This window comes from Phoca vitulina, unplaced genomic scaffold (genome assembly GCF_004348235.1).
Source record: "Phoca vitulina isolate PV1807 unplaced genomic scaffold, GSC_HSeal_1.0 scaffold10, whole genome shotgun sequence".
NCBI classification, from domain to species: Eukaryota; Metazoa; Chordata; class Mammalia; order Carnivora; family Phocidae; genus Phoca; species Phoca vitulina.
Genome location: NW_022589713.1, coordinates 7,438,966 through 7,461,993, shown reverse-complemented (window position 1 = coordinate 7,461,993; position 23,028 = coordinate 7,438,966). Strand labels below are relative to the sequence as shown.

General features: G+C 41.8%; 1 protein-coding gene across 6 annotated transcripts in view; it reads left to right on the top strand.

Annotated features, from left to right (window-relative positions):
• The window catches only part of MED12L (mediator complex subunit 12L), a 319,084-nt gene that overhangs the window by 53,331 nt on the left and 242,725 nt on the right, over nucleotides 1-23,028 (top strand). For all 6 annotated transcript variants that reach the window (XM_032408437.1, XM_032408435.1, XM_032408434.1 and 3 more), the window contains 4 exons: nucleotides 14,212-14,381; nucleotides 16,761-16,871; nucleotides 17,906-18,175; nucleotides 22,242-22,391. In XM_032408437.1, the coding sequence (XP_032264328.1) occupies nucleotides 14,212-14,381; nucleotides 16,761-16,871; nucleotides 17,906-18,175; nucleotides 22,242-22,391 (701 nt within the window). The remainder of the gene's footprint in view (nucleotides 1-14,211; nucleotides 14,382-16,760; nucleotides 16,872-17,905; nucleotides 18,176-22,241; nucleotides 22,392-23,028) is intronic.

Here is a 23,028-nt window from a genome sequence, read left to right as displayed (position 1 = left end):
TTGTACTTTTTCTGCCTCAGATCTGCAGACAGTTACTTCTCTGAGGAGCTGTACTTCTTTCTAATGGGGAAACAGTATTTAGAAGGCAAGATCTGGATGCTGAAGGTGCTCATCGGTACTAGGATGTATGGCATCTAAGCTCTGTCAATGGATGGATGGAGACATACATATCTGTGTATGTTGTGCATACGTATTGGAGTTTATATTCTTTTTTTTTCTTTTTTAAAGATTTTATTTATTTATTTGACAGAAAGAGAGCGAGAGAGGGAACACAAGCAGGGGGAGTGGGAGAGGGAGAAGCAGGCTCCCTGCTGAGCAGGGAGCCCGATGCGGGACTTGATCCCAGGACCCTGGGATCATGACCTGAGCTGAAGGCAGATGCTTAACGACTGAGCCACCCAGGCACCCCTGGAGTTTATATTCTTATTTCCAATTCATCTTTAACATTTTCATTTAACATTAAACTCTTTGTTAATTTTTGATTTTTATGTTTACTTTAAAAAGTTCTAATCAAATTTAATATGCTGCAGTGTAACTCTGCATTACTTATCTTTGCTCTGTGCAAGCCTATGTCAGCTTTTTCCAAAGTAAAGTGTTACAGCTTGTTTCAAGTTCGGATGCTAGTGTGTGATAGTGGTCCTGGTGGTTTGTGTGTTTGTGTGTGTGTGTGTGTGTGTGTGTGTGTGTGTGTGTATGATCATTAAGTTTTTAATGAAATTAAAGGTAATGTCTGCCCATGAATCCTTTTGAGTTTCTTATAAAAATGCACTCAGAAAATTTATATTTCACTTCAATTAAGAAAAAGGTTTATTAAGATTTTATGCATTGGGGTAGATGCTGTGGAGAGTTTTAACCAAATGGGGGCTGTGCTGTCTGCCTTTAAGGGGCTATAATTTTTTTGTGGAGAGAAGACGCATCCCTAGGGGCGCCTGAGTGGCTCAGTCGGTTAAGCATCTGCCTTCGGCTCAGCTCATGATCCCAGGGCCCTGTGATCGAGCCCCACATCGGGCTCTCTGCTCAGCAGAGAGCCTGCTTCTCCCTCTGCCTGCCACTCTGCCTATCTGTGCTCTCTCTCTATCTCTCTGTCAAATAAATAAATAAAATCTTAAAAAAAAAAAAAAAAAAGATGCATCCCTAAAGCAGAGAGCAATCGGCAGTACATAATTACCTGTAATCATATAGGAAATGATGGGAGATGAAAAATTAGGGAAAGTTTTCTGAAGGAGAGAAATATGAGCCGGGCCTTAAAGAAGTCTAGCCTTCTAAGTAAAAATTAGGAAAGTTTTTGTTTTTTATTGCGTCTTCAAATGTATTTCTTGGTCTTAGATAATTGTCTTCCTTCCTGGCAAGCTGGGAGCAAACAAGTTAGGTTTCTAGATCTGTGTACTGTATTTGCTTCGTCTTTTCTGCTGTCATTTCTTTTGGTTTTGTTGGTTTGGGGGAATTACCTAGTCTTGGATTTACTGTTAAGAACCCATTGCCACTCAGCAGTTTCTCTGTTTTCTAGTCAGTTTTGATATTGATTCCTGCTTGAAGTAACTAATCATTTTCTATGAGAAAATGCTGATCAGAATCCCAGTTTAATTAATATTGTAGTTCTTTGTTCTTCATGGCTATTGGTTCATGCATGTACATTTACAGTTAGAATGTATTATGCAACAAAAATATTTTTTAGAAGTTTTTGTAGTTTACAGACTGATAACCTGTATTTTCATTTGCGGCACTCATGAAATCTTCCCAGGTAGTTGGGTATCTTCAGCTTGCAAATTAGGGTAAGAAAATCCAGGGCAAGTGGGAAAACTAGGAATTCTATCCTGGACTTCTGGTTCTGGGTCTTGTTTGCTTTACAGAATTTCCAAGCTGCTCATATGGATTGAGGGGTGACTGTGGAGCTGGGGTGGGGAGCGGTGTTGGGGTGAGGTGTGAAGGCGCTTTAGAAGGCTCATTGTTTAATGAGTTTTTATTTGTTGTGCATCTTGCAGGTTGATTGCTTAAAGCATAATGGAATTTTAAGAAAAAACAGCTCGTGTGAGATGAAAAATTTTTTTTTTGGTAGCTTATCCATAAGACACAGTATTCAAAGAGGATAGTAAAGTCTCTCACAGCACTTTTGTTCCCCACACTGTTTCCCAGCCGTCGCATCACACACTTCCAAGGGAATTGTTATTAGTTGCTTGTGTATCTTCTGAAATATATTTGTATGTATGTCCTTAATGTATGTTCTTATGTTCCTTTAAGAAAATCAGTGCCTGTTCTATACTGGGCATATAGTTGTCCTGTTCTTTTAAAGTGTTCCAGGCTACTAACTTTGTAATGACTTACGAAAGCTAGATCTTTTTGTGTTTTGCAATCCTCACTGGAATGTTAATTCCATAATGAATAGAAACGCTCTTTTCTTTTCTTTCTTTCTCTCTCTCTCTCTTTTTTTTAAGACATTAAGTTTCAGAGTCATTTTCAGATGAAGTATATATAGTCTTTCAAATGAAATCCCTGGAATCAAGTGGCTCTAAATTCGTTTCAGCTCACCATTATCTGGGAGTGAAGGGATATCTGGAATATATTGACAGGATAGAAAACATATTAAGTCCAGGGTCAGTAAATTACCTGTTGGAGTGTCTTTGTGAAAGTAACACAGCTAAAGTGAATAGATTTCGCTAAATGAATATATCATGCATCAGTCTTTGGTCTCCAGAAAAATAAGACCAGGTGAGTTCTGGAGGAGAGGATAATGGGGTTGGGTCCGCTTGGTCTGTGCCATGTGTAAGCATATTTATGTTTTAGAGCTTTTTGGCCTAGAGGTACTTTACATGGTTATTTGGCAATATGATGTCTGTAGTTTTTGTATTTGTGCTCTAATGAAAGACTCTCACCTGTCTAAAGCTTGTTCAGAAGTACGAACTTCACGGCAACTGCATTTAAGACTTAAGTAGTCAACGTGGTGCTTTTACTGCAGAGACTTGACTCAAGCCAAGCTGATCATGGAACTAAATTCCAATGCAAAGTGCACAAAGAAAATGTAGCTTATCTTGCTCCGTAAATGATCAGGGCTTTCCACCACATCCTTGTTAGCAGAAGGTGGGAGCGGAGTGATGATAATGAAATGTCCTGTGTAATAATTTAAGTAGTTTTGACGCCTCCACTGTGTTGGCAGCGAATACCTTTCTCCAGTCGCCTCCCTTTCTCCTCCCACCCAGGTCCTCGGGGAGCCGTCCCTTTACGTGTGAAGCTTTAGTTGTGCACAGAGGTATGTCCTCTACGTAGGGAAGCACAGCTGTGGTTTCCTCACGGAGCCCGTCGTGTTGCTGCAGCTTTCCTCCCCTGGGGCAATGGAACTCCAGGCTTGGTCTCAGATGTGTAAGGCTGTGGGGACCTGTCTTAAGGGGTTAATTAAATGCACCAGTTTAATACTCGTAAAAATAATGTGCCTGTTACTCCATGTTAGGAATATCTCACCATGGCCAAGGCCGCTACTCATTCAGGTATATGCAGGAATCTGAAAAGCTTCGCGAAACCTACTGTATGATAATCACAGCATTAATTTCAGACAGCTCTCTCACGCCCCTGAGAAGGGAGTTGAGCCTGTTGGGGCAGACGTTTTGTATGTGCCCGTCTGTTAGGAGGAAACCCCTGAAGCTGTCCTTGTGCCGAGAAATTAGTGGGGTGATTGATGTGTTGAATAAGAAAGTCTTGTTCTAGGGGCTAAAATTGGATTCTGTGGTTGCCAAGAGCCTTGGCTTCAGATGCTGGTATGGGGCTGATAGGGAAAAAGGACCACTGGAAAAATCCCTAAATGCAACAGTTAGCATTGTATACATCAGCATGGAAACAAACTGGAGACCTGACAGCCAGAGGGCCAAACCAAGGAAGGTGTCAAATGCTCTTCTCAGGTATGAGATACTCCCCAGCACCTAGGATGAAGAAAGGCGTGGTTAGGAGCTGACTTGCTTCCTAGGGATGCAATTCTTGCTCCTACCAGCCCTCCCCTGTCAGCCCCTCTTCCTCCTTTCCCTGCCCGAGACCTTGCCACCCATTTCCTTTGTTGGCCAGTCTGGTCTCTTTTTACCCTGAAATCCCTAAGCATTAACTGTCTGTCACCCAACAGTGCAGTTATTTATATATTGCCTTGTAATGGTCCTTATATTTTTTGGAGTATTGTCCATCCTTCCTTGAACTTCAGAGAGGAAGGAAGTTCTGTCCATTTTCCTTTAGCTCACTCCCACCCTGACTGACACCCATAGACTTTTCCACAGCAGCCAATCCTCCTTACCTTCTTCTTTGCCTCGGCCAGTGAGATCCTACTTTCACCTAAGGTGACTTCCTTCCTATGTGTGGGCTCCTGCCTGCCTGGGCCTGGAAATCATGTATGTTTGCTTTCTCCTGGGCATGCACCACAGTTCTAAGCATGTTACATAGCTCACTTAATTCTCAAAATAACCCTGTAGTCTAAGTACACTTATCAGCCCTGTGTTATAGACAAGTAACCGAGGCACCTGGAGGTTGAGTGACTTGCTCAAGATCCCCAAACTGGCAAGTGACTGGGGCCAGGACAGGAACCATGTCATCTGACTTCACAGCCTATGCTCTTCACCACCACCAGGCGAGTTAACATATGCTGGGAGCTTAGACGGGGCGGGCTGGGTATCCAGTGAGGGCACAACCAGTACCCTGACTGTGCAGAATAAACCTACCTATCCCTGTGTCTGTGGGTACTTCTGTTGTCATAATCACATTCTTTAAGGCATTGAAATCACAGAAGATAACGGTCCCCATACCTGTGTCTTTACCCTGACCCTTTTTCTGAGTGTCAGACCTGTGTATCCACCTGCCCTTGGACATGTTTTCCCATGACACCTCTCTGACACCTAAAATTCAAGTGTTGAGCTCAGAAACCCCGGTAAGATCAATGGATTGTGTCAATGCCAGTATCCTGGTTGTGATATTGTACTGTAGTTTTGCAAGATGTTAGCATCTGGGGAAGGTGGGTAAAGGATACGTCAGATCTTTGTGTAATATTTGTTAAAACTGTACAAAGTTGAATTAAAAAGTTAATAAAAACAGACTGAAGTCAGCCCCTTCCCCTGCTCAGTCTCCCAATTCCACATCTCAGTCGATGGCACCAGGATCGGCTCAACCACCCCGCTGAGAAATCCGGAAGCTGCCTTGCCCCTCTCTTTCCTTCTTTCCGGTATCAGGTTGGTTACCATTTTACCTGTCTCTTCTTTGTTCCCTCCTTGCTCATCTCCCTACTGAACTTCATAGTCCTCTTTTATTTTGTCTCCCTTACAACTATCTAGAGGGTCTTAATTTACGTATCTGATCTTATCATTCCTTTGCTTAAAATCCTTCAGCAGCTTTTAATCATTTGTGATGAGAGACCAAACTCCATAGCTTGTCACTGCCAGGGTCAGAGTCATCTGGGCTGCCGGTTATTAATGCAGACAGACTTCAGGGGTTGCAATCTCTGGAGTCGGACCTATAGCTGTGTGTTTAACCAGCGCCCTCTGGTGGTCATTTCATGCACTAGCGCTTGAGGACCTCAGGCCTGGGCCACCTACCTAGCCTCACCGGCCCTTTCTCCCTCTGCCTTTCTGGCGCCCTCATTACCTGGCACGTTGCACACTGCTGTTTGTGTGTGTGGAACTCCTTTGAACCGTCCCTCAAGACTTGGCTACAGTGTCCGCTTGCTTCCTCACCTGTGTCCCGTGGTGCGTCGGAGCGCTTAATCTCACTGCTGTCAATCTCTGTGTCCCTGTGTGTCTCCCCGACTCAAGGATGAATTGCCCCAGGTCGGGGCTGCTTTCTCTTCACTGTTTGTAGCCTCAGACCCCAAGGGGAGCTTCTGGCCCAGGGTAGGCATTTAATGTTTGCAGCTAAATGGTTTTATTCTATCTTGACTAGTCACCTTGTTCTTACAGTTAAGAGTACTTAATATCATCGCTCAGTAAATAAAACCAGAGAGAAATAGCTTCTTAAAAATAACAGTAAAATTACTCATCCAGACAAAAACAGGTATTGGGTATTTGCCACGAAACACCAGTATTCTACAGGTAATTCTGTGTTAGAGGAGAACTTTTTTAAAGCGTGAAAAAAATGTCATACTTTATCACCACAGCATTTCTACTGTCTCTCCCCCGCTGCCATCCCCCCCACCCCCTCGTTTTTCCTGCTCTCCAGCCAGAGGGCCTGATTTCACCAACTGACCATTCAGCAGAACACAACATTCCAGCCATTGGGCTGACTCTGTCAATCTCATGTCGCACTGAGACAGCGGGTTTCATTTGGGCTCTTCTTTATCCAGGCTGCCAATCAGCATGCTGATTCCCCCCCCCATTCCCCAAGTGAATAGTGGCTGAATAGGGAATTTCAGGTTTTCTGTGAATCATTTTATAGGATACAACTGACTAACTTTTTAAAGCCTTTTATTGTGGAAATTTCAAACATATACAGATACAGAAGAATTAAGTCCCTGTTACTGTTCACCCCAGGTTTAACCATTAACACATGGACACTCTTATTTCTGCCCCTTTTCCTCCTCCCACCCCCTCAAAATCATATCATCTTGCAGTGGATTACTTTGCAGTAATGCAGGTGATTTCTTACTGATAGTAAAGTATTTGAAGAAAACATTTAAAAAATTATATAAAAATATAAAAAAATAAAAAATTATATAACAACTGTATTGAGATATTAATATGCTTTACAACTCACTTAAAGTGTATGTTAGTGGTTAGTGTGTTCACAGAGTTGTGAAACCATGGCCCTATTTTATTTTTAAATTTTTATTAAATTTTTATTTGGGGGTGTTTGGCTTGCTCAGTCGGTGGAGCATGAGATTCTTGAACTCGGGGTTGTAAGTTCGAGCCCCATATTGGGTGTAGGGATTACTTAAAAATTAAAGTCTTAAAAAATTTTTTTTTGAGTATAGTTGACATACAGTGTTATGTTGGTTTCAGGTGTACAACATAGTGATTCATGATTCAACATCTGTATACCTTCTGCCCACCACAGCTACCATCTGCCATTGTATGTTGCTATGATAATATCACTGACTGTATTCCCTATGCTGTACCTTTTATTCCCATGACTTACTCATTCCGTAACTGGAAGCCCGTACCTCCCACACTCCTCCTCCCATTTTGCCCATCCCCCCAGCCCTTCCCTCTGGCAGCCATCATTTTGTTCTCTGCATTTATAGGTCTGATTCTGCTTTTTGTTAATTCATTTGTTTTTTAAGATTTCACACATGTGTGAAATCATAAGGTATTTGTCTTTCTCAGTCTTACTTCGCTTTACCACACTACCCTCTAAGTCCATCCATGTTGCAGATGGCAAGATCTCATCCGTTTTTACAGCTGGGTAATATCTATTGTATATATTTACACAACATCTTTATCCATTCATCTCTTGGTGGACACTTGGGTTGCTTCCAGAATTTGTCTATTGTGACTAGTGCTGCAATAAACATAGAGGTGCATATATCTTTTCAAATTAGTGTTTTTGTGTTTGTTGGGTAAATACCCAGGAGTGGAATTACTGGATCGTAGGGTAATTCTATTTTTAATTTTTTGAGGAACCTCCACACTGTTTTCCACGGTGGCTGCATCAATTTACATTCCCACCAGTAGAGCAAGAGGGTTCCTTCTTCTCCACATCCTTGCTAACTCTTGTTGTTTCTTGTGTTTTTGATTCTAGCCATTCTGACAGGTGTGAAGTGATGGCTCATTGTGGTTTTGATTTGCATTTCCCTGATTATGAGTGATGCTGAGCATCTTTTCATGTGTCTGTTGATCATCTGTATGTCTTTTTGAGAAATGTCTATTTATAGTCTCTGCCCATTTTTAAATCAGATTTTTTTTTTTTGCTGTTGAGTTGTGTAAGTTTTTTGTTTCTTTTGGATACTACCCCTTTATCAGATAATGTCACTTGCTAATATCTTCTCCCATTCCATAGGTTGTCTTTTTGATTTGTTGATGGTTTCCTTTGCTGTGCAGAAGCTTTTTATTTTGATGAAGTCCCAATAGTTTATTTTTGCTTTTGTTTCCCTTGCCTCAGGGAACCTATCTAAAAAAAATGTTGCTATAGCCGATGTCAAAGAGATTACTGCCTGTGTTCTCTTCTAAGAGTTTTATGGTTTTAGGTCTCATGTTTAGGTCTTTAATCCATTTTGAGTTTATTTTGTGTGTGGTGTTAGAAGTGTTCCAGTTTCATACTTTTGCATGTAGCTGTCCAGTTTTGCCAGATCATTTATTGAAGAGATTATCTTTTCCCTGTTGTGTACTCCTTTTTTTTTTTTTTTTTTTTTTAAGATTTTATTTATTTATTTGACAGAGCACAAGCAGGGGGAGTGGCAGGCAGAAAGAGAGGGAGAAGCAGGCTCCCCACTGAGCAGGGAGCCCCACACAGGGCTCGATCCTAGGACCCTGGGATCATGACCTGGGCTGAAAGCAGCTGCTTAACCGTCTGAGCCACCCAGGTGCCCCTCCTATTGTGTACTCTTGCCATGGCCACATTTTAGAACATTTTTATTACCCTTAAATCCTGTACCCATTACTGGTTGCTCCCCATTTACCCTAACTTCCCCTCTGCTTTAGGTAATGTAAATCTAGATTTGCCTGTTCTCAACATTTCATATAAATATGTGGTCCTTTGAAGCTGCCTTCTTGCAGTTAGCATAATGTTTTCAGGGTTCATCCATGCTGTAGTATGTGTCAGTCGTTCCATTCATTTCTTCTCATGACCAAATGGTATTCCGTTGTGTACATATAACGTATTTTATTTATCCATTCACCAGTTGATGGGCGTTTGGATTGCTTTCACTTTTTGGCTATTGTGAATCATGCTGCTATGAACATTGGTTTATAAATCTTTGTGTGGACATGTGCTTTCATTTCTTTTGGGAATATTACTAGTTGTGGAATTGATGGGTTTTATGGTAACTCTACGTTTAACTTTTTTTTTTTTTAAGGATTTTATTTTTTTGAGGGAGAGAGCGAGAGCAGGGGGAGGGACAAAGGGAGAGGGAGAAGCAGGCCTCCCGCAGAGCAGGGAGCCTGATGTGGGACTTGATCCCAGGACCCTGGGATCATGACCTGAGCCGAAGGCAGACACTTAACCGACTGAGCCACCCAGGCGCCCCTACGTTTAACTTTTTGAAGAAATGCGAAACTGTTTTCCACAGTGGCTATATCATTTTACATTCCCACCAGCAATACATGAAGATTCTAGTTCATACACATCCTCGACGCTACTTGTTACTATTTGTCTTTTTGTTTATAACTGCCCTAGTGGTATCTATTTCCCTGGTAGCTAATGATGTTGAGCATCTTTTCATCTGCTTATTGGCCATTTGTTTATCTTCTTGGAGAAATGTCTGTTCAGATCATTTGCCCATTTTTTATTATCAAGTTGTAATAGTTCCTTATATATTCTAGATCCAAGTCTCTTATCAGATACATGATTTGCAAATATTTTCTTCCAATTTGTAGGTTGTCTTTTCACTTTATTGATGGTGTCCTTTGATCAAGAAAGCATTTTAACAACAACAAAAAAAAGTGAGAAAAATGGTGGAAAATCTTCCAATCATTCTTACTGTGTATTTAGAGGTGGAATGTGCTTGTGTCTTGCATGCACTGAAGTGTTTTCTCCCCACCTTTCAGTCTGCACCAAAGTCAGGCTGATGAAATCCTCTACGTCTTACAGTTCTGAGAAGCAGCCTGCTCTCCCTGTGGAGAGGCAAGAATTTTTATTATAGTGGTGTAGCTAGGAAGAATTTTCTAGGATATAGGTTTCTCCTTCGAGGAGACTGTCCTCTTTGACTAAAGTTCTTTATCAAGTGGATCACCTTAAAAATGTGCACCTAACTCTCTGGGACTGGTGGAAGTTTTTAAACAATCTCTATTGAATTTATTTTACAGAGTGAGTTCCCGCTTGCTTTGATATCAGAGGAAAGACTTTGGCTGGGAAAATGAGCCTCACAAAATTAAAGGACACACATATATATTTATTGGAAGTTTATTAAAGAGAATTGAAAGTTCACTATTTGCACGGGCCTTTGTAGTGCGTTGACTAGCAGGTGCTTCTAGTTGCATTGGCTATAATAAAGACAGAGCATGCTAGAGAGGGAATTTGGCATTTCCTAGATGGTGTTTGAAAGCTAGGTATGCAGTGATGAGTTTAAACTAGAAAGCAAAGATGTTTGTAGGAAGATTTGAGAGGCAGAATAATTGGGGAGTGACTTGATTTAGTGGTTATTTTGGGAGCATCTTACAGTGTATTGATTCAAGTCAATACTTAGATGTTGACTATGTAAGGCATAGTTTTATGGAGATGAAAGAGAGGATGAAAGAGGAAATTGTGATATATCCGAGAACAGGGGGAGAGCCCCTTTAGGTGGTGGGTTGGTGTCCAGAAACCAAAGAAGGCTACATATTCGATTTGACATTTGAATTGGGTCCAGAAAAATTCTCACGAGTGAACACAGGTGAGTAGAGAAGGTATGGTAGATAAAGAGCATTATAGGCCTGAGAGTCAGAGAGAAAGCAACTGTAGCTACTTAATGGTAGGTAGTATTTGAAATGATTTTAAGTCCTAACTAAGGAATTTGGCCTTAATTCATGAAGGATTGCAGATCCATTGAAGGTTTTGGAATCATGAAACTGACGTGGATTGATTTCATAAGTACTTACCCAGAGCATTATGATAGGCATTGGCAGCTCGCTGCAGCAGAGGCAGGGTCTACGGTCAGTGACAGCAGGTGCCATCCGCTGACAGTCAAGAGCGACGGGAGAGTTTTCAAAAAACTCTTCATCCCGATCATGTGGTGATGAGAGCTACCACATGTTGATCAATTTCTGCATTGCATGCATCATGCTAAGTAACTCATCCTTACAGTAACTCGTGTGTGTGTGTGTGTGTGTGTGTGTGTGTGTGAGAGAGAGAGAGAGAGAGAGAGAGAGAGAGAGAGATTGATTCCTATTGCAGAGGAGGAAATTGAAACTTAGCAGAAGTTAGACACCATTTTTCACATCACACAGCCGAGTAGCAGAATGAGAATTTGCACCGGGGCCATCCTATTCCGAAGTTCATTCTACCAAAATCGCTAAATGCAGCCCTGTGTTGTTTTCTACTCACGTCTCCCGGCCAGGGTACCTTCTCCTTGAGCCCCACTGCACTTGGCATGCTCTGTGTTTGCCCCCAGGGTGGATGTTACTTCCCTACTGGGCTCCTCCCAGTTTTCTTTTTAATGCTGCAGGTATTCTAGGCCCAGGAGGATCATCTTTAATGTAACTTGGCACATCTCTGTTCTCACCTTTATGTGTTTATCGATTTATGTGTTTTCATGTACTAGAGTGGGGCATCTCACACCGGGTGGTGTACTTCAGGTCTAGCTGTGGGGCCTTGCATAAGCTTGCTGTGCCTGGATCTAGACAATGCTAGATTGAGCTGCATGATGTCTGAAACCCCTTCTGTCTTGGGGGATTAGGCAATAGTGGCCAGAGGATTCAGGGAGCTAGGGGGAGTTTTTCAAAGGGACCAGTCATTCTTTTCAGTCCTGGCCCCCTGACGCCACTCTTAGTCATGTTTATGTGCATAAACTATCTGATCATCTGCCTTCATGGCCCTGAAGTTCTCAGTATCAATGAACTACAAATGATGTGGCTGTATCCTCAGAGCTGCTTGAATGTAGAGCGGCGCCACCTGCCGAGTGGCCTCCTTGATCATGGTCTGCATTTTTGCCACCTTCGAATATTCCCCTCATCCCCACCATCTTCCCTATGATTCCTCTTTTCTTTTCATCACCTGAAACTGGGCCCCTTACTCCAGACCAGTTAAATCAGGATCTGGCGGGAGGGGCTGAAGCGACTGGCATTAGGTAGAAACTCCCCTGGGTCCCGCCACTGCTGCCCCCAGGGCTCAGCTTCATTCTCAGCCATAACTAAGCAGGAGGGGGGGGGTGGTCAGTGAATCCAAATAATCTTAAGGGGTAGAGTACTGGTGGCCATTTGCAATTTTCTGTTTTTAATTTTTTTTAAAGATTTATTTATTTATTTGACAGAGACATAGCGAGAGAGGGAACACAAGCAGGGGGAGTGGGAGAAGGGAGAAACAGGCTTCCCACAGAGCAGGGAGCTTGATGCGGAGCTCGATCCCAGGACCCTGGGACCATGACCTGAGCCGAAGGCAGACGCTTAACTGACTGAGCCACCCAGGTGCCCCTTTGTTTTTAATTTTTAATAAAAATTTTGTGTGCATCCTAATTTTTTAAACTAATCCTTTCTAGACTGTCTTATGTCCCAGACCTCTGAATCTCCCTGATTGATATAATTTAATGCCAGTACTACTAAGATGGCTACATTTGCATTCCATTTGAATCCCCAAAGGCATTCAGATTGTGGAATGTCCTATTCAGCATATTTTTTTTAAAGAAATGCATATGTTTATATAAACATTCCAGCACATATAAAGGAAAAAAACCCTGAAAAGACAAATATTAAAATATTTAATTATGAGTGAGGAGATTACAGATGTTTTTCTTTTCATATCTGCATTGTACATTTTCTGTAGTGAACATATATTTCTTCCATATTTTAAGAAACAATCTTAAAAAGAAAATATACCCTGGACAAAGTTAGGGGTGTGTGAATGTGTGTGTTATTTTTAGCTCCTGAGGCTAAAATATTCTGTGGGGGTATTGAGGATGGTACCATACTGAGAGTGAGTTAATAGCAAGGCTTGGCACACAAAAGCTAGGATTTGGATCCTTGTTATTTTTGTTTTTGCTTATTATAGCTAAGCTAAACTTGTCCCATCTGATGGTTGGCATTTTGTTTTGTTAAACAAGTGTCATGAGACTATTAGTCCATAAAGGGGGCACCAGAAGATGATGACACTGATAATTTACTGTCATGTTTTTAATGGCGATAGATTAATTTTAATGACGATATCTGTTATTGGTGGTGCTTTCTGAAGAACAATATTATATTAGGAACAGAATGTTGACCTAGTATCTGTTCATCTTTTTGCACTGGCTTATTACTAGAGTTAACATGTGCATTTGAATTTTGATTTTAAAAAAGACACAGTGAGGAATAAGTGGTTCAGACCAAGACTTAGCAGTAGTTCTCTCTGGGTAATGTTGTCACGTACTTTTACGAGTACTTAAAAAATAAAAACAAAACCCTGAATCCCCAACAGATGTTAGGTTTTTGCTCTTACTTTTGTCAAAATTGGTTCCTTTAAAAATAAGGTGGGAGAGCCAGTTGCCAGGATAATGGGAAAATAGCATTGTGTGGTAATGTTTCAGTAGGGTGGTTTCTTCTGAAATGCTGTTTCGCTAATCCTTGGGGAAATTTGGCTGTGAGCATGCAATTATTACATTTTTATCCACAGAATGGGCTAAAGTTGGCGTCACATCCCTCATGGTTGCCAAAGGCAACACACTGATTTAATTTGTGCCCCTCTGGCAGACGTTTTTGAATATTTTTAGTGATTTTTTTTTTTTGTAATGGTACTTTTCTATTTCCTTTCCAGTCTCCTACCTTTTGTTGCTCACTACTCTTTCTGATTGAGTTCTGAGGTATCATGTGTTGGTAGAATAATTGAAGGTCCAGATGGTTGTCCCAAGAGGCAGCTGTGCTGGTGTTTTTAGCGGGTGTGGGGAGGGAGAGTGCAGGTCAGGATGTTGTCATGGGCCAGCCCGTGGTGAATGCCACTCCTCTTACAGACGGACAGAAATGGAACAAATCTTAATTAGGCATGTTTTAAATCCAACTTGGAGAGATGCATTTGGAGGATTTTGAATTGCTTTGAAGTAGAATTGAAATTTTTGAGGTGCTCACCTCCTCTGTTTCCTGCTTGTGGCTTTGAAATTTTTTATGCTGTTGTTAGCATAACGTGGAACATCATGAAATGCACATAACTCAAGTGCAGGCATCTCTACTCCTCCGTTAAGAGTCACAGAGACACACGGGGAGAGCTGCCTTCTCCACCAAGAGCTGGCCAACATTCCTGTGGGGGGTGGAGGGCCGTCCACGTTGCCTTACTGGGGTGGGTGTGCTTTTTTGTACAATGCTTGCACATGCCAAAACCACTTTTCTATAATAGATGTTTGTTTTATATGTACATCCTTAAGCTAATCAGAAGGCGGGGAGAAAACATTAATTCTTATATTCATCATGTCTAGAAATTTAGGTTTGTTTGTTTTTAATGCAGAGTGGACACAAATATCTACCAGATATCTCCGAGAGCAGCTGGCCAAGATTTCCGACTTCTACCACGTGGCTTCCAGCGCGGGGGATGGTCCTGTCCCGGTGCCACCGGATGTGGAGCAGGCCATGAAGCAGTGGGAGTACAACGAGAAGCTGGCCTTTCACATGTTCCAGGTAACCTTCTCAAGAGCCTCAAGGCCCTACAGCATGCTTTTAAGAAGAGAGCAAAGTCCTTACAGTTTAAGTGCTATCTTTATATGAACCAAATACATTCAGAGAAAGCAGTCTGACATTTCTCACCTTGAGTTGTATTCACGGTACCACCTTTGCCTCGAGATGACAGCCGCTGCTTCTATATATTGACCTCCAGCTTTCAGTGATCTTAGCTCTTTTGATGCTGTTAATTTTTTGGTAATTTCTCTATTAAGTATCCCTTCCAAACCTCTTATTTTGAAAAATTTGGATACGATTATTCAAAAAAATATTTCTGTTGGTGCTTCCTATCTCCTCGATCTCCATTAGGGCTTAGTTTCTCCACAGAAGGGTCGTCTTAATTTGGCTCAGGGACAGTTTAAAATATAGTTGGGAGGATGAGTAAGGGCACGGAGCAAGCCCTGAATGCTCTTCGGACAAGCTGATGTAAATCATATTGACCAGAAGAGGGCGCTTGTGCTATTGTTTGCCTCTTCCTAGCAAGGAGGGAGAAATGTGTTGAAGTTGTATGACTAGCAGAGACTTTCACTACCTGCTATCTTGTTCAGAGAGGAAGGGGGTAAAAGGGATGTGTGGTTTCAAAATTCTCCCCTTAGAACTTTATAATTTCCAGGTTGTAAGTGACTTTTTCTAAGAGTTTAAAGTAAGCCCGGTTCTTTGGGAAGTAGCATTGTTAGTTTTAAGTCAGTTAAAAATCATCTTATAAATCCTAGTTCCATTTAGCAGAGGACTACCTTGGTACCTTCTCTGAGCCTTTATGACTTTTATTGAGCTGAGGATTTAGTCCACATCTTTGAAAAAAGTGTTTCTCAACATGCTTAATATTTTTGGAAGGATTACTTTATGTATTGGGAACACTGAAATCCGTATCTCCTTTATAGGAGGCAGTTGGGTCCTAAACAGATGAATTTAATTGGGACATTAATGTTTAAATTTAAAAGTTTATTATATTTTAATTGGCCATATTCTGAAACATGAGGAAATTGTGCAGAAATAAGGGTATGGGTAAATACACAAAAACATCTTGAGGATGGATATGACGTAGCCATTGAAAGTCATGTTTAGAAAGATTTATTTGTTTTGAACCTTACATTTGCCATCTCTTCTGCCTTAAATACAAAATTCCATTTTTTTCATTTCTTTATTAAAGTTCACATCACAGGTCTTAAAATTTTAAATTGAACTTTTTCTGTGACTAACCTTTTAACTCTTTGATATTAAGCTTTTTAAAAATTAGAAATGAGCAACAAGTAGATACCTTGATATCACGTCAGTGTGGTGACACTGTAATCTTTTAAATACTGAAGCTATAATTTATCAGTATATTTTCACACAAATTGTTGATAATCATGATAGTGGAGCACTGGTGATAAATAGGTATGAAAATGTTGCTAGGAATAAAGTAGGAGTTCATATTTACTACTAAGCTTGTTGCCACAGTGACCATAAAAATATGTGTCTTTCCCAGAAAACGTATCTTTTTGTTTCTGTTTTGAAGATTCTTTCATGATGTGAATCATAATACAAAACTAGAACATGACATTAAATACATACATGCGTAGACTGTCATAGAAGAATTGTGTATTTATATGAATGCATGTGTGTTTATATGAAGGTAATAGATGAAAATGTTAATGGTGCTTATGTTAAGAGGGGCTATACCACCCCTGTGAGGCATTTTGGAAATTTGAGGTGTGTTGTTACTTTTAGTGTAGTTATGTTGGAATATGTATACATTATTTTCTAATAAATTTTTTTCATTTCTTTATGTTAATGGTTAATTAGGACATTATATTGATTTTTAAGGTTATATTTTATACATAGGTTATAGTATCTGAAATTCATTTTAGGATAGAGGCAGGGGTTATTAGGAGAGCATTAGATATGATGGGATTTTCAGCTGCTTGCTGAGATGCTGGTATGATGGGGGCTTTTGTTCTTCATAATTAGCACCATTGGACAAGTTTTCTCCTGTGAGTATAAGTTCATACAGCCCTGAAATCTAGCCAGGCGCTCGACATGCCCTGGGAGTCTGAAAGCTTCTGAATTTCCTTTCTCATAGGAATTAATTTTTTTCAGTTTAGAATGAAGCAGATTACCAAAAAAAGCAAAAACAACAAAAATACTCGCCCCAAACCGACCACACAGAATCACACTGGGTCTTTGTTTTGTTTAGAATTTGGACTGTGATCCAGGAGACTGTATTTTTACTACAACAACAAAAATAATAATAGTAAAATTATACTTAAGCATAAGAGTTAAGAGTAATAGTGCTCTTTTTTGAATGTTAATTGGTTTTGCTTTAACGTTATCAGTGTAACTTTTCTTTGTTCATTGAAGGAAGGAATGCTAGAGAAACATGAATATTTGACATGGATCTTGGATGTTTTAGAAAAGATCAGACCAATGGATGATGATCTTCTTAAACTCTTATTACCACTAATGCTGCAGGTATAGTATGTGTGACCCTGAGCCCACTGATTTTTATGGGCAAGAAGTGAGTCTGATAAGGATGACTAAGTATGTGGATGGGGAAGAGGAAAAAGATTCTTTTTGGAATGGAAGGGAAGGATGTCTTGATGCTACAACACATGAAGTGATCAAAAGCCAATTATTTATGTTGTCCATGTTCATAGTTTTTAACCACCTGTCTTTCTAAAGTATTCTCACCTTCCCCCCCACCCCGATTTCTCCCATCACTGAGCTAAGCAGATAGCTTTTTAAATACTGTTTCCTGATTCACACAGATTTCTGTGAAAACAAATCATCCCTTTTTTAAGGATTAGAGGGTCTTCTGTATTTTTTGATGTTCTTTGAGTCCCTGGGGCCGGGAACTTCCTATTTTAATGATTGCTTTAAGATCTGTTAAAATTTGGATTATTTGGAGAAAATTTATTTAGAAAAAAGAAAGTTTTCTTGAAACACTAGTACATGAACTTGATAATTAAAGCGCTATGCAAGAGTATGTAGTGAAAAGTGATTCTCTTCCTCTCCCTAGTGCCCCCCCTGGGGACTACACTGCGCTAGTGTCCTGTGTATCCTCCCTGTGACAGTCTGTGCCCATGCTGTCGTTGGAGTAACCACTAGCCAGATGTGGCTTTTGAGCCCTTAAAATGTGACAAGTGCAATATGAGATGTGCTCTTAGTGTAAAATGCACACCAGATTTCAGCTTTAGTTCAGAAAAAAAGTGTATAATATCTCATTAAATCTTTTTGTGTTGATCACCTGTTGAAATGATAGCATTTTGGATATAATGGGCTAGAGAAAAGACCTTACTCTTTTTAATCTTGCCTGTTATTTTTTTTAATGGCTATTAGAAAACTTTAAGTACGTGGCTTGCATTGTTTCTGTTGGATGGCACTGGTCTCTACAGTACTTTTGAAGGGTCTTTTTTTTTTCTTAATGAAAAAAATCTGTGTTAAAATAGTTGTTTCACTGACTAGCATCAGACGTGACTGAAGCCTGGTGTCCTTGTGCTTCTCAGTATTCGGACGAGTTTGTTCAGTCGGCTTACCTGTCTCGTCGTCTTGCCTACTTTTGTGCCCGGCGTCTTGCCTTGCTGCTGAGCGATAGTCCCAGCCTCCTTGCTGTGCACTCGCCCCACATGATGATAGGACCAAACAACTCAAGCATCGGGGCCCCCAGCCCTGGACCCCCTGGCCCCGTCATGAGTCCCGTGCAGCTGGCCTTCTCAGACTTCCTGTCCTGTGCACAGCATGGCCCCCTGGTTTATGGACTTAGTTGTATGCTGCAGGTAAGTCCCTGGCCCTTGCTATTTTATGTTACAATTCAGTGTAGGAAACAACGGAGTTGAGAATTGCACCTTCAACTTTCACGTCACACTCCGGTTTCTTCCTCACCCAAGTAATTGACAAAGTGAAATCTCATGTTTTTATTTCTCTGTGGAAGACCTGTTACTTCTGTGTAGAAGAAAGTTACTGTAGTCGTCCTTCAGTATGCCATGCAGCAGTTCAGTGATAAAACCCTCAGGGAACCCAGAGGATAAGTCTGCTATATCACTTCTCTTCTAGAAAGACCGTTCCTCCATGTGGCATTCCGTAGCTTCCACAGCCCGCGTCTTAGTTGGTTGCCATCCTTCTCTGTTTCTTTAAAATCCAGGTAACTTCTCAGGCTCTGTTCCTCTGCCAAGCATCACTGCTTGTGCGGTCCTTGAGCGTCCAGTAGCATGTAGGCCACTGGGCTTATACTGTCAGGAATGAGATCCAGCCCTGTCCTCGAGGAGCTCCCAGCTTATGTTCAGGTCACGTTTCTTGGGCTCTTACTGTGTCCTTCTGTTTACTACAGGGCTTCAGGGCAGGGCTGGCCATAAAGACATATTCTTCACTCTGGTAGCGTTTATTGTCTTTTGGGGAAGACAGGCTTGTAAATGGACAGTGTCTGTATACTGTTGGCAAAGGCTGATGGAAGATGCACAGGGGACTAAGGGAGTTGAGCAGTGGAACTTCAGTTCAACCCAGAATTCAGAGAGGCTTTCTGAAGGAAGCGGCCCTGACTAGTGCTTATTATAATAGGAGGTTTTTTTTTTTTTTTTTTTAAATAAAAGGTGCTAAAAACAGTTGGTTGAGGGAACAGCATGAGAAAAAGGCCAGAAGGTCTATTAGTCATTGTGTGTGCTGGTTGGTATTAATGGAACATAAAGCATAAAGCCTGTTGAAGGGTCAGGGCATAGAAGATTCCCTATGTGTCTTATGACTGGGATGCCATTGCAGGGTTTTAGGCAGGGAAATGACATGGTCGGTTGTGTGGTTTAGTTAGATTGTTTTGGCCACAGTAGAGGGAAGAATTGTGGGAGTGGTGAGGTGGGGGGGTGGAGAGAGAGACAAGGCCAGGAAGTCAGTTTGGGAGAGTCTAGGTAAGTTCGTGTTTGGACTATGTTGAGTTATTTTATCCCTTAGCATCACTAAATGGATATGTTCAAGAGGTTGTTACATGTCTCATTCTGAAGTTGAGGAGACAACCGGCTAGATGTGTGGATTTGAATCACTCAGGGCCACTAGGTTCACCCAAACCTCCAGAGGCGGTGAGATTACTCAAAGAGTTAGCAGTGAGACGCGACCTGTGGACCCCGGGGGGCCTGAGTAGCTGAGAGGTGGCAGAAGGGAAGTCCATGGAGGTGACCATGAAAGTGTGGCCAGACTGGAGAGAACAGAAAGTGGGGAGTGCGGTTATAGAGACAAGGACAGTGAGAATAAAATAGGATTATTAGGATTCTTTTTTTTCTTTTTTAAAGATTTTATTTATTTGAGAGAGAGAGCGAGAGAGAGCATGAGCATAGGAGAGGGGCAGAGGGAGAGGGAGAAGCAGACTCCCCACTGAGCAGAGGGCTCAACATGGGGCTCAGTCCCAGGACTCTGGAATCGTGCTCTGAGCCAAAGGCAGACGCTTAACTGACTGAGCCACGCAGGCGCCCCGGGATTGTTATGATTCTGTTACAATCCTAGTAATAGCATTTATTGTGTTCTAAGCACTGTTGTAAATTGCAACCTCTATTAAGTCATTTAGTTCTCAGAACCATCCTGTGGGATTGGAACCAGAATTATTGCTGCAGCATTAGTGATGAAATGGTGTAGGTCGCACAGCAAGCAAGTGGCAAAGCTGGAGTTCACACCCGGAAGTCTGGATCCAGAGTCTACACCGCGTGCTAAGCTGCTTCTCTGGGTACTGCGGGAAGTTTCCCAAAGGAGTTAGTAGTGGGCAGTACCCAGCGGTTTGGGGGAGTCTGGTAAGAAGATGGCTGGATCGTCTTTGGGAAGACTGTGGTCACTGATGACCAGTTGAGTGGTGGATGGGAAGCCATATGGAGGTGGGTTGAGGAGCGATGGAGAATGGGGAGAAATAATGCTACCTGTTCTTTGGAGAAACATGTCTGTGAAGGGAAGAGGGAGATTGCTGCTAGGCGAGTGGAGAGTTTTAAAAGGTTTTGTTTGTTTTCTGAGGCGAGGGTAAACTAGTAGGTAGAGAGAACAGGAGAAGCGGGTTGTTTGAGAGATCAGCACCTTGGATATTGGAGGCTTTGGAATTCAGAACACTGGGAAGAGTGCCATCATGGACGGGAGACGAGACTCCCCCGCCCTGCTCACACACAGGAGGAGGGAGCTGGGCATGTGGGCCAGTGGAGGCAGATACATTGGTGGGGCTCAGGGACTTGACATTCCTCACGTCTGCCATCTGCTTTCCATCAGACGTCCCCTACACCTCAGAATCTAGTTTTCTTAATACTTAATTTTGCATTTTAGAGGAAAGGAAATACTGCATTCCCTCTCTAATAAGCTCATAGTCTGTTGTCGAGTGTCACCACAGCATGATGGTGAAGACCTGGTTTTTAAAGAATCATCGCAGACCTGACTTTAGCCTCTCCTCTGCCACTGACTAACTCGAACCTTGAGCCTCTGTTTCTTGGGCGTGAGGGCGATGGTGACAGTTCCTACTTCATTACCACACAGAGTTCGGGTTGCGATGACTGAAAGCTTCCAGGGCAGCGCACAGTACAGAGTAAGGGCTTAATTACGCTGGAGCCATAATATTTCGTCTCCATTTAGGAGGCAGCAGGGTTAGCATAGTGGTTCCAAGCATGTGTGCTGAAATCAGTTTGGCTGGTTACTAAATTTCCTCCGTGGCTCATGTTCCTCTTTGGTACAGTTGGAGAATAGCACTACCTCCCTCATGGGGTTGCTGTGACCTGTGAGTGAGGCGGTCCTAGAAAGTGCTTCATGCAAGCTGGTTGAGTAAAAAATGTCTTCAAGGGTCTAAGATAGGGGTAGACAAACCACAACCTGGAGGCCAAGTCCAGCCCAGGAGCTAAGAATATATTTTATATTTTCAGTGAGTTAGTAAAACAAACAAACAAACAAAGAATATGTGACAGAAATTAGAGGTGACACGCAAAGCTTAAAGCATTTACTGTCTGGCTTTTTATAGAAAATTTGCCACCCGCTGGTCCAGGGTTACTGTCTATCCAGCATCTATGAAGCTACTTCCTGCATTATCTCAGAGATTATTTCTTAGATTAAAAAAAAAAAATTCCTTTTTAGATTTTATAACTTTAGAAATGACATATTCTAATTCCATCTCATTTTTCTAATTGAATGAAGAAACTGTTTTAAGTGACAATTTTTCAGTGATAATTACTGTGTTTTTATTAACTTTCCTAGGTTTTCTGTGTTGGAATGTTAGTTTATGAATTATAATACTCCTTGATTTCTCAGTAGCTGTACTCCTCCCTTTATTTATAATTCTTTTTTGGGGAGCGCCTAGGTGGCTCAGTCCGTTAAGCATCTACCTTTGGCTCAGGTCATGCTCCCAGGGTCCTGGGATTGAGCCCCACATTGGGGGAGCCTGCTTCTCCCTCTCCCTCTGCCCCTCCCCCTCCTTGTGCTCACTCGCGCGCACGTGCTCTCTCTCTGTCAAATAAATAAATAAAATCTTTAAAAAATAATTGTTTTTAAAGATTTTATTTGAGAGAGATAGAGAGTGCACACAAGCAGGGGGAGAGGGAAAGGGAGAAGCCGAATCCCCGCGGAACACAGAGCCCGACACAGGGCTCGATCCTAGGATGCTGAGATCATGACCTGAGCTGAAGTCGGACACTTAACTGACTGAGCCACCCAGGCGTCCCTCAAATTAATAATTCTTAGTTTTGTCTTAGAACTTGAAAAGTTGAGAATGGGGTCAGCAGTCCATATTTTAAACTCACTGGTAGGAAACTATAATATCGTTATGACAAGGCATCATTTTTACTTTTAAGTTGTTGCACTTTTCTCATTCCTTTAAATATCTGGATTTTCCTGCTTCATTTCTAGACTGTCACTCTCTGTTGCCCAAGTGCCTTGGTGTGGAATTATTCCACAAACGACAATAAGAGCGCGAACCCAGGCTCGCCCCTGGATCTGCTGCAGGTGGCCCCCTCCAGCCTCCCCATGCCGGGTGGGAACACGGCTTTCAATCAGCAGGTAGACTTCCTGTTATGGTGGTTTGATGGGTGTGTTCATTCTTGAGAGGCATCACGGCATAGTGGGCCAGGTGGGTTTCAGCATCTCAGGTGCTTGGGTACTGTTCCCAGCCCTGCTCCCCATCTCTCTGGGGGACCTGGGCGAAGTATTTCGCCTCTCTGAACCACAGAAGTTCATCACGTTGCTCCCTTTCTTCTTTCCCTCTTGCTGGGCAGTTCTTGCAGAGCGTTCTGCCACCCAGAGGGTAGTTACGGTGGTGGTTCTAATACATGACCACAGTGCTCCTAGTTGGTCGTCTGTGATATTTAGTAACTATGTTTTTATGAGTTAGTTTTATTAGTGCTGGGTTTTTTTGGTTCAGAGACTTAAGAAACTTAAACCACAGGATCGCGACTAATGTTGAGAATAAGATCCCTGTTTTTTTGGCAAGCATTTTTCTTAAATTAAATGAAACATGCCTCGTTGTTTTCATACATAGAAGAATGGCTCAAAAATGATACTTTAGAGCTTTCACCTTTCCATATGATATCCTAAAAAAAATTTTCACTTGTAAAGCAAACTTTTTTTTTTTTTTTTTGGTGAGCATTTGTTATTGAAAACTGGCATTGAACCGCCACTTGTAAATTTTAAAGGGCAC